The sequence below is a fragment of the Armigeres subalbatus genome, chromosome 2, assembly GCF_024139115.2.
Source record: "Armigeres subalbatus isolate Guangzhou_Male chromosome 2, GZ_Asu_2, whole genome shotgun sequence".
Taxonomy (NCBI): domain Eukaryota; kingdom Metazoa; phylum Arthropoda; class Insecta; order Diptera; family Culicidae; genus Armigeres; species Armigeres subalbatus.
Genome location: NC_085140.1, coordinates 48,164,655 through 48,177,220, shown reverse-complemented (window position 1 = coordinate 48,177,220; position 12,566 = coordinate 48,164,655). Strand labels below are relative to the sequence as shown.

The 12,566-nt window shown below is 42.2% G+C and overlaps 1 protein-coding gene across 4 annotated transcripts in view; it reads right to left on the bottom strand.

Annotated features, from left to right (window-relative positions):
* The window catches only part of LOC134218541 (uncharacterized), a 757,540-nt gene that overhangs the window by 100,973 nt on the left and 644,001 nt on the right, over positions 1-12,566 (bottom strand). For all 4 annotated transcript variants that reach the window (XM_062697669.1, XM_062697670.1, XM_062697671.1 and 1 more), the window contains one exon: positions 3,315-3,472. In XM_062697669.1, coding sequence (XP_062553653.1) covers positions 3,315-3,472 — 158 coding nt within the window. The remainder of the gene's footprint in view (positions 1-3,314; positions 3,473-12,566) is intronic.

Sequence of the window (12,566 nt, the reverse complement as noted above, 5' to 3'; positions counted from 1 at the left end):
CAACTTGATTGTGACTGAATCCGGTCAACGGTCACATATATGTAAGTTGCTGTAACCTAAACATGTGAAACTGGAACATGTGTGGTGCTAGGGGGATTTGACTACCGTGGACCCCCGGTAATATGACCGTTTTAGTTCTGAACATTTTTCAATTTGAACCCCGTTCGTTTGAACATCGTTCAAGTTAAAAATGGTTCAAACGTCATTTAGCACGTGGAATCGTAAAAAGAAAAATAGAAAATCGTGAAACGGAACGCAGAATCAAAACAAACCAGCAAAGAGAGCAACCAGAAACCAGTTTTTCTGATTCTAATAGAGTAGCCAGAAGTTCAAATTAATAATGAACCCCGTTAATTTGAACGAGGTACCGTTCAAATTATCGGGGGTCCACGGTACACCGAGACATATTGTAGCACCGGTAGCACCGTTGGATACCGCACGAGAAGTGCTAGCGGTTGCGAATGAGCAAAGGATGGCAGTACATTAGATGGACATTAAGAATGTTGGACAGTAACCCGATAAAAATGGTTCTTAACAACGATCCGACGCGATCAAGAAATCGAGGTGCCCAGCGAGCAAGGTGGATCGATCAGGTGGAAGATGACTTGAGGACCCTCCGTAGACTGTAAAAAATGAAAATAAGTCATGTCTGACAGCAAGCCCATCGAGTGCTGTTTGTGTTTGGACAAGCAGCAGAACCAGCTGATATTATGACCAAAGGCTTGCTAGTTGGTCCATTTCGGAAGCATCGTACCAATATTGCTTTGATAGGTTTCAGATATTGAGCGGAATTGTGATCCGAATTCTGTCGTACACGGCACGAACCCGCAAGCTAGCAACTTTCAAATTTGAAAAACGACTGTATCGTCTGAATAAATTTGGGATTTGCGGCTTTTCAGTCTCACAAAAATCAAAACGACACGTTGGTTTAGTTTCCTACGTTTTGGCCCTTGATCTTGACCTTCCTCAGGGACTTAAACATGCACCGTCTCTCGTAAAGCGCATAAAGCTTTGCGAATATTGTCGCGCTTTTGGTGGCAGACATAGTAAGTGTATTAAAATAACAAATATTTATCCACCAAGTTGCAAATGAGACGATACACTGGAAGATACAACCAAAAGCGCGACAACATGAGAGACGGTGCATGTTTGAATCCCTGAGGAAGGCCAAGACCAAAGGCCGAAACGTAGGGAAGCTACCAACATGCAGGTTCGCGGCAACTGCGTGCACGCCATTTTCTACCTTTCTTATCTGTAATAGCGTGTTGCTTCGTCAAATTCACATATTAGTTTATTATTCTCAGTATCATAGGCTCTCGATAATTTATGAGAATGAAAGTTAGAAAACTTCAAAAAATATCCTCAAAAATAATCATTATGTATATAATTTTTATCACAGAATTTTCATTGAGTATGTTTTTTCAATTCTTGATAATACGAAGAAAAGAAAATTATTTTGAGCTTTTTAGTGGAATGTCTTCACTTGTCATAAGACGAGTTTATACAATCCCATTGAATTCCACCACTTAATTGTATCTTGACAGATACGTATTTCGACCTCAACAGTAAGGCCGTCTTCAGTGTCTTGTACTTGACTCGACTTCGACTCGTAAGTCGAGTCAAGTACAAGACACTGAAGACGGCCTTACTGTTGAGGTCGAAATACGTATCTGTCAAGATACAATTAAGTGGTGGAATTCAATGGGATTGTATAAACTCGTCTTATGACAAGTGAATACAAAGAAATTCCCGTCGAAATTCAAATAAAAAGTACACTAAATTAATGAGTTTTTGTGTGTTAGTTCTACGTGAAGTCTACGTCGCCTCTAATTCCATCATGAACATGTACGTCTAAGTTTGGAAGATGATATTAGCATTTCCATATCATTGCAAATAAAAAGGTTTTCCTTGGAAATTCAGAGAACTTTCTTGTAACGGTTAATGCGTTTTAAATCCACCCATCGTTTGGCAAATTTTGTGCCTATTTGATGTGTATTGGAATTCAGTGAAGGGTATCCTGTTATACAAAACTTAGCGTGAAATATTTTGACAATCAGCAAAACAATGGAACGATGCCATTTTAAAACTGAAATCAAAACAGCATGATTATCATATATGTATCAATCATAAGTGCCTCAAACTCATGAAAAACAATTTAACACGGTTTTTGCCAAGAAAAATCAACAAGGCTTATTTTACCGTGCCAGCAAGTTTCCAATCGTTCAAATTAAGCTTTTTAGAGGGAGAATCGGAATGATTCGGTTATTATTGCTTAAATTAATTGATCCATAAACCAAGTCGTGCCTTTTATGGCTATTCTCTTTGTTACAGTTTAACAACGAAAACATGCGAAGAGCATTGCTGGTCGCTAGTTTAATCTCCAAATATGTTTTCACAAATATCATACAGTGGTTTCGAGTCTACTGGTCACAATTTCTCTGTCAAACCCACCTAATTTAGTTTTTATTCCAATATGATACCCTATAGCACATATTATTTCTTCTTGTCAATACACAGAATGAGATTCCGTATATGGTCTATGAATAGCTTTAATGAAAGAGTTGGTACTTACGCATAAGTAAAAGGGAATGGTAGGACATGACCTTCTTACAATTATTGTACGCACGTTCTCCAGCTCTCGATACAATCCGAATTGAACCGACTGGTATGTTAATAATGCGGTGCGTTAGGAAACAAAAATAGTCATGCTCTTGGTCATGCTGATATTTTTACAACCATTATCACAATCAAGCTGATTGCTTAATTTGAAGTCATGTAGCCCAAGGCGCCAAAATTCATGCATTGACAGCGTAAGTGAAGTGCAGGAATATTTATTATCGAAATTAAAAACCCTTTTAATGAGTCTTTTTCAAATCGTTAAATTGGCACTTAGTGAAGTGCAGTGATTTTTATGGTGGCAAAAGATATATCGTAAAAATTATACTTTCTTATGTATTAAAAATCAAGACAATAAAGGAAAAAGCTATTTTGCATTCATTAGGAGATAATATTTAAACTTAGCATTTTAATTCAATAGACCTTTAATCAAAGTATTGGATTCATATTTTACAAATTAGGAATAATCAAAATAATCTTTCCAGGATCAATTCTTGTCATAGACGGGGTCACTATGCACCAACGACGATTTATGGGCGTTGCATAAAAGTTCCCCACCGAAAACCATCTCGCGCGTTTTTGATTTCAAAACCTCACAAAAACAGCAAGTGTTAATCGCTCTTTAAATGCTTCATAAATCATAAAAGGGAAGATTCCTCCGAAAGGGATATGCGAATGTCCATCAGCAGCACACTTACCGCATGCCATCGAAGCCGTCGTCTGAGCCGTTGATTGTGAGGACCGGTGCCCGGGCGTAGGCCTTGGCCACGCGGCGGTTCCGCTCGAAGACGATCACCTTCGCCCAGATCTCGTCGTCGATCTGTGTCCATTTGTCCAGCACTTCCTGGATGTGTTCCTGTTGGGGGTGAGGGGTAGGAGAAGTTTCTTATGAGAAAATGATGACCATCAGGCATGATAATTGAGTGGTTGCTGCTATTACAAGGAATTCAAATGGTGAGATAATGTAGATGCAAGTTAGAATAAAAGGGTTATTAAGTGGATTTTCGCTAATGGCCATTTCGATGGAAATTGATGGCGAGAAAGAATTTCGGATAATTTATGAGATTTTTGGTTTCTTAGAACACATCGACACTTTCGTGAACAATGTAATTTTCATTTCGTTTTATTTTATTGTAGATAATCTTAACACACACTAGGGTAGCTTTTTATGTGAACAGTTGATTTTCACAATTTTCCAAATATCACTTAGTTTTTCTTTGATTTCCCAAGGATCGCGTGGGCCCACTCATTTTTTCATCATTTCTGAAGGCCGTAATTAACAGAAAACAAACCGTGTAAAAAGCGTCCCGAGTGTATGGTCCATGAAAAAGAGAACAAGACAATTAGGAAAGCATTTACGTGCCTTGCTTTTATTTCCTTTATTTCAGCACAAATTATACGAAGTTAATTGAGTCAATGAAACAAATAATCTTGGCTACGTCAACAGTATCTAACTTGGCTCCGGTTCTGGTTTAATTAGGAAACCCATAAAAATTGCTTCAATAAAGAACCTCAATGATTGAAATAATGCCATTATAATAACAAACCATGCAATTGTTTCCAGGCTTGACTTAGGAAGATAAGTGTCGTACCGCAGTAAAAACAAAGAAACTAGGTCATACCCATAATTCACATTAGGAAAATCATAATAAAATTGCGCACACGTGCACCCTGTCTGCCACTCACTCACTACAGTCTGAGCCTAGACTGCCACATGATTTATTTCCATACTCTAATTTGCGGAACACTCCCTGCTTCCAGCTGTTGGTTGCTCGCAAGTCGTCATTCGGTGCGGTAATAGCGCACGATCGCCTCCTGTTAGTGCGGTGCGCAGGCACGGGCCCGTTATGTGACGTTTCACTTTTGTTCACGTCGCGTCGTCTTGGTCGTCGTCCGCCGTCGCCTGACTCAGGTACCTAAATGGCAGCTCCGCCGTAAAAATCGATCACCCGCACAATATTCAACTAAACAACCAACCATTATTGTCAGGGAGAGGAACTGCCTGCGGCGAGGTGATTCCTATCATTAGGCCACCTTCTTTGAACACACACACAGGGTAGTGAGCGGCGGCTACATGACCTTTCGCACCTCGGTCCTCGCCTATCTATGGATTGGGATCGTGATGGTTTGCGGCGGCCGGCACCAGGCGATATCGTGCGTTTCCATAGTCTCGATTTTTATTGCGGGTGGGGTGTCAAAATTGGCGATCACATTGCAATGAATTTCAGACAATGTCAGCCCATTGTTTTACGTACCTTTGCGAACAGGGAATTAATTGACCTTGATGGGAGGTGCGAACGTTGTCGATATAGCGACCAAATCCGTTACCCGTTGCGCTGATTGGAGCGAAGGCGATGACGATGACGACAAAGCTGTTTGGTGACCTTGCCTTTCTGTGGTTAACTGAATTAGATCAAGTGAGTGGAAGCTTGCGCTCGTTTGCGCTGTTGTCGCTGGGATTTAGATGCCTACATGTTTGAGTGATTGAAGTATCCGAGGTTTTAGTACTGTTCAAGTACTATACTTCTTCTGCTGTAAGGTTGGGTCTTTTTATTGAGACTATAACAAAAGCCAAAGGGTGATTTTTTTCCTATTCATGCTCAAGGCTAAAGCAGTTTGTGTTGGAGTAGTTTGGTGTTGGGTAATAGAACTGAAGGGGAATTTCTGTAGGAGCGGTCAATCGTTCAGTTGATTGAGATTCCGTGTGAAGATTGGTGAATGACGAATGCCAATTCGGTAATTGGATTTCGGGTGGCGTTTGAAAGTTGATTCAAGAGGTCCAGTGCATTGGATGAAGTGAATGATGTAAGGAAACGCAATGAACTTCTGTTACCTATCGATGCACCTTGTGGATAAACATGAATATATAATTTATTTGCCAAATGCACTAAAACTTTGTTTGATTCTGAGTTGCAGTTGCAGTCAGTATTGAGAAACACCCAAATTCTCATGGCTCATGAACGATTCGAATGCATCGAGAGTTTGAACGCACCCAACTCACGGCAAATGATGGGTAAAGTGTACCATTGGTACTTCGCGTACCTGAAGGAATAAAATAGACCCCATCTCGTGGTCCTGAGCCTCTTACCGAGCAACCTTAGGGAAGATCGGGTAACCAACCCCGGTGGGAACTATGGTCGTATGCTAACAGGGAAGGGGGGGTTTGCTCCTCTCCGGAGGTGCAAATCTTACTAAGCGTCTGTTCTCCATGGCAGGATCGGCTCACAACAGCGTCTGTTCTCCATGTTAGGGACGGCTGATCATCGTCCGAGTGCCAGCGAGGGACTCTAAGTGAAACTGTGCACCATGGTCCACCGGGAATAAGGAGGAATGGTCCTCCGGAATTTTAGGGGGTTTGGTGTCAGGCCCTGCAAGCCAGCCTTTAAAAAAACATACGCAACGAACAATCAACAAGAGAGTACGGACCGGAACCATCGGCGAAGACCACTGCGACGAAAAGGGACTAGCGATTGGAAACTCGGTTCGTGGAACTGCAGATCTCTCAACTTCATCGGTAGCACACGCATACTCGTCGATGTGCTCAAGGACCGTGGATTCGGCATCGTAGCGCTGCAGGAGGTTTGTTGGAAGGGATCAATGGTGCGAACGTTTAGAGGTAATCATACCATCTACCAGAGCTGCGGCAACACACACGAGCTGGGAACAGCTTTCATAGTGATGGGCGATATGCAAAGGCGCGGGATCGGGTGGTGGCCGATCAATGAAAGAATGTGCAGGTTGAGGATCAAAGGCCGGTTCTTCAACTTCAGCATAATCAACGTCCATAGCCCACACTCCGGAAGCATTGATGATGATAAGGACGCATTCTACGCGCAGCTGGAACGTGAGTACGACAGCTGCCCAAGCAACGACGTCAAAATCATCATAGGAGATTTGAACGCTCAGGTTGGCCAAGAGGAGGAGTTTAGACAGACTCTTGGAAAGTTCAGCGCTCATCGGCTTACGAACGAAAACGGCCTACGACTAATTGATTTCGCCGCCTCCAAGAATATGGCCATTCGCAGCACCTACTTCCAACACAGTCTCCCGTATCGGTACACCTGGAGATCACCACTGCAGACAGAATCACAAATCGACCACGTTTTGATTGATGGACGGCACTTCTCCGACATTGTCGACGTCAGAACATATCGTGGCGCTAACATCGACTCTGATGTAATGGTTGAACTGCGCCCAAAACTATCCGTCATCAACAATGTTCGGTACCGACGACCGCCGCGGTACGACCTAGAGCGACTGAAGCAACCTGATGTCGCCACTGCATACGCGCAGCATCTCGAGGCAGCGTTGCCGGAAGAGGGTGAGCTCGATGGGGCCCATCTTGAGGACTGCTGGAATACAGTTAAAGCAGCCATTAACGACGCAGCGGAGAACAACGTCGGGTATATGGAACGAAGTCGACGGAACGATTGGTTAGACGAAGAGTGCAGACAGATTCTAGAGGAGAAGGACGCAGCACGGGCGGTCGCGCTGCAGCAAGGTACCCGGCAGAACGTGGAACGTTATAGACGGAAGCGGAGACAGCAGACCCGCCTTTTTCAGGAAAAGAAACGCCGCCTGGAAGAAGCGGAGTGCGAGGAGATGGAACAGCTGTGCCTTTCTCAAGAAACACGCAAGTTCTATCAGAAGCTCAACGCATCCCACAAAGGCTTCGTGCCGCGAGCCGAAATGTGCCGGGATAAAGATGGGAGCATCTTGACGGACGAACGTGTGGTGATCGAAAGGTGGAAGCAGCACTACGAGGAACATTTGAATGGCGCTGAGAGTACAGGCAGTGAAAGTCAAGGCAGCGGAGGAGATGACTACATCAGTTCAGCGGACGATGGAAGCCAACCAGCCCCCACCTTGAGGGAAGTTAAGGATGCCATTCAACAGCTAAAGACCAATAAAGCAGCTGGTAAGGATGGTATCGGAGCTGAGCTCATCCAGATGGGCCCGGAAAAGCTGACCACTTGCCTGCACAAACTGATAGCCAGAATCTGAACTGTACAGCTACCGGAGAAGTGGAAGGAAGGGGTTATATGCCCCATCAACAAGAAAGGCTATAAGCTGGAGTGTGAGAACTTTCGAGCGATCACCATCCTGCCGCCTACAAAGTGATATCCCAGATCATCTTCCGTCGTCTGCCACCATTAGTGAATGAGTTCGTGGGAAGTTATCAAGCCGGCTTCGTTGACTGCCCCTCGACAACGGATCAGATCTTTACTGTACGGCAAATCCTTCAAAATGCCGTGAATACCAGGTCTCAACGCACCATCTGTTCATTGATTTTAAGGCGGCATACGGCAGTATAGACCGCGTAGAGCTATGGAAAATTATAGACGAGAACAGCTTCCCTGGGAAGCTTACCAGACTGATGAAAGCAACAGTTGATGGTGTGCAAAACTGTGTGAAGATTTAGTTATACTTTGGTGCACCAAAAAGTTTCCGCCCTACCTCACACAAGACAGGGCAAACGAATTGTGGTGACAAATAAGTCCTATGCTGAGGGCTAATGTGACAATAAAACGGATCATAGTTAACTCCTTGAAAAAGGCACAATACATGTGTCCGAAACGTCGGATGAAAACATAAAACCCCGTTTTTGATCCCAAAAGACTGAAAGCCAAAACCTCAAACGTCGCCATCTTAGTCGAATCAATTAACAAAATCTGTTATAATATTATCTGGTTATTACCAGTAATACTACAAAAACTTCTAGAAATAACACAACTATGGATACCTGGATACCTGGCCTGACCTGACCTATGCCTGACGTATTGTAGAGCTCCATAATCGTCGGTCTTGGTCCAATTCAACCGCCGGGCCCTTTCTGGTTATCTGTTGAATATTTTTTTTCGCTATTCTTTCTTCCGACATTCGCACTAAGTGACCAGCCCACTGAAGTCTGTCGTATTTTATACGATTCACATTTTTTTCTTCTTTGTATATTTGATGCAGCTCATGATTCATGCATCTGCGCCACACACCATTTTCTAGATTCCCTCCGAGCATTTTTCGTTCGAAAACCCCGAAAGCTCTTTTAACGTCCATGCTTCATGTGCATAAAGGACCACTGGTAGAATCAGAGTTTTTTGTAGATCAAATTTCGTTTCCGTCTGCATGTTGCGGGACCTAAGCTGGTTACGCAATCCGTAGAAGGGCCTATTCGCAGCAACAATACGTCTTTTCACTTCACGGGAATCGTCATTGTCACATGTCACAAGCGTTCCAAGGTAAACAAATTCTCCAAAAACTTCAAACACATTCCCATCAAGCACTACCTCCTCTATCTTTACCTGCCACCATGTACTTTGTCTTGGTAGAGTTAATGGTTAAGCCTACCCTCGCCGGCTCCCTCTTTAGTGGGACAAATGCCTCCACTACTGCTCTGCGATCGGTTCCAATGAGGTCGATGTCGTCCTCAAAGTCCAGGAGCATATGCGATCGTGTGATGATAGTGCCGTTCCTCTGCACGCCCACTTTGCTTTAACCGGCCCAAGGTCACAAACGAGGTTGACACTTCGTCTGCAATCCGAATACTTGATTTTGAGCCATCCAGCGTCGCAGGTACCAGTCTAATTAGTTTCGCCGGAAAACCATGTTCGGACATTATCTGCCACAGCTAATTTCTTTTCACTGAAATGTATGCTGCTTTGAAATCGATGACACAATTATGACACAAGTTGATTCTTCGAAATCAATATTATAAAACACTTTTTTTGAGTTTTTCATCTTAAGAATTTAATTTTTTGATACTTTAGGAAGATGCCGATATCCTGACTAAGCATTCGCTCCGGGCCTGATGCGAACGAAGAGCAAGTCAAATAAAGTAAAATCACCACGGATCGGATGAAGCAATGAAGGAATGTGTGGAAGTGGAGAGCATGCAAGATTGAATCCGAGTTGAACATGTTATCAAAACGTTGGCGCATCTTCTACTATGAACCCGGTTTCCAGCAGGGTTGTTGGTGCTACAAATTTGGTTTCTGTCCCGCAAAAAGATCATCCGTTTTTGGAAGGACGTATAAAATCTACTATTTTCATCGGACCCCAGTTTGAATTTGGTGAGATCAACCAAATATTATTTTAAATTATCTTTAGCTGTCTTTCTTAACTGAGCCTTTTAACTGTCGTATTTTCGGTTTTTCTACTGTACTTGCACTTGCACTCCAGCCGACTTTGCGTTTCCGCGTTACGTTTTTGTGTGCATTGTCTATTATTGTACTTCCCTTAGAAACATATTTTTTATACTCTTCATAGACTGATATGGCGTTTCCATGATTAGAGTACACACGTTCGAGATAATATTTCATATTCAAGTCGTCAAACCGTTCAATAACATTTTAGTTGAAATCGTTCACCATAAAAAATATGTTAGTTTAATTTATTGTTTTTTTTTCAATTAGCTAATTCTACTATTATATTCTTACTATTGATTCTCGAGATAAATCAAATTAACAATTATGCGTAGTAAAATCCTGAGTAAAATTGAAGTTATTTTGATTGTGGATGAACTCAACTGGCGAGCAAGTTCTAACTCTTACCTTTCTATCTTTAATTGCTTCATGGATTTGAAAATTGCAAAAAAAACACTAAATACGTACAGGGCATCGTTTGCTGCTATTGCCGCGGATATTGTGGGAATCCCAGATATCCGGTTCACGCTTTAGTAAGTAGCGGTGGCTCTTCTCGACCTTCTACTCCCTAAGTAGTTAGTACGAATAAGGGCGTCCTTGTGAAGTTTTGCTGTACCTGTTATGAGTAACTAGTACATCCCATCCCCCACACTACCTGAAGAAACCTTTATTGCTTCAGATGTGCATCCTTTTTGTAGTACTAGTATTCGTAACAAAAAGGGCACCATTGCGGATCTTGAGATATGATCAAATTATTCGTAGTACTACTTGATCAACACCCCCGGCTGGGTGAGGGATAGAGGATGAAACACACACACACAGAATTTAATTTTTTGATACTTTGCGTGAAAGCACATAGAGTTTTCAAAAATTGTAGGGGAAGTGCACCGGTTTTGGCCAACCTTGAAAAATACATATTTTTTCAAAATAATCGATCAGTTGAAAGCAGCGTTGAAGCGTGATGGATATATCTCTTGTTGGAACTAATAAAACCCTTGCGAATTGCTTTATTTTTGGAGTTATTTGCAAAATTGGCCAAATTAGGAACATGGCCAAAAGCGGTACAGTTCCCCTATAAATAACAATAAATTAAATCTGAGAAATGTTGAAACATGGATAATGTTTTTAAGATTTTGATACAGAGAAAATCTGATCAAAGACAATGGTAACAATATTGTATACTATTGAACTATACGTTTGATTTGTTTTCCTAATCAGGAAGAAATTACCAGAAAAACCTTTCCGTCCCTGACGTCTGTTTTAAGGGCTCTAAACAATTAAAACTGCTGTAAAAACCACATTCCTTGACCGACTCCTTCGCAACAAGATGCATTCGAGCCGATCCCAAATCTAGATTCATACTGGATTTATGTCAATCATCAGTACCGTTACAGATCTATTCAGGGATCTGTTGGGGTTAGTTGTCTTCGGAAATAGTGGTCATTTACAAATTTGAGTCAAAACATGTCGTGCGACACCTCAAGCTAATGATTTCACAAGGCAATGATGGGAATGATATTTTCAGGGTTCCTGATCCACTCGGGTTTAATCCGGGCATAATCCGGGGGACCTCCGGAATGGCCATTTCCTGAATTGGGTCATAATAGGTCGTACGACACCTCAAACTTCATGGTTTCACAAGCCCTGGAACCAAGACAACTCTATCATTTCTTTGTGAAATCATTAAGTTTGAGGTTTTGCACGACCTATTTTCACTCAATTTAGAAAATAGCCATTCCGGAAATCCCCCGGATAGTGGCCGGGTTGAACCCGAGTGGCCCAGGAGCCCTGAAAATATCATTCCGAACAACGCAACGATAGAAATAATATTTTCAGGTGTTTCTGGGGCACTCCGGCAACAAACCGGGTGACCTCCAGAAAGGCCATTTTCTAAATTAAGTAAGAACAGATCATGTCACACCTCAAACATGATTTAACAAAATAATGATGGACCTTGGCTTTAATCCGGTCACATTATTGGCAACAATCCGAAGACGTACAAAATGGACATTTTTTAAATTCGAACAAAATAGGACGTGAGCCAGCTCAATTGAATAAATTATGTTTTTGTGGTTCTTAGGCCATTTGGCCATATTAGATGCGATCCGTGAATCCTACTAAAGGAAGACCTGTTCAATTTCATCTAACAGGTTATCAAAATCAAGCCTAATTTAATCGGATTGAACCCAAGTTGCCAAGGAGCCCTAAAAATATCATTCCCGTCATCGCTTTGGAAAACCAGGAAGCGGTGTGACATAATCCGTTTTGACTCAATTTAGAAGTATTTCGTAGGTTCTTCAGATTGAAGCGGATGTGACCAGATTGAACCCAAGAGCCCCATGAATGCTGAAAATATCAGTCCCATCGTTGCTTTGTGAAATCATGAAGTTTGAGGTGCCACCCGACGTACTTTGATTCAATTTAGAAAATGGCCATTCCACAGATTCTTCGGAATGTGGCCAATATTATTTGATTGAGCCCAATATAATTTCTAGCATTTGGTTTGTAAAATCATGTTTAATTGATCTGAGAAGGCCTCTCGGATTGAGGCCGAATTGAATCCAAAAGGCCCAGGAACCTTAAGAATATTACTTCCTAATTTCCTAATTATAAAGTTTGAGTGTCACACGACATGTTTTGATTTAATTTTAACCTTTCCGTCACTGACGTCTGTTTGTAAGGGCTTTCAAAAACTAAAACTGCAGTCGGAATTCGAAGACCTGGATGGTAGCCGATGTGACCGGGTTGAACCCAAGTGGCCCAGGAGTCTTTAGAATATTATTTCCTGAAAAATCATGATGTTTGAGTTGT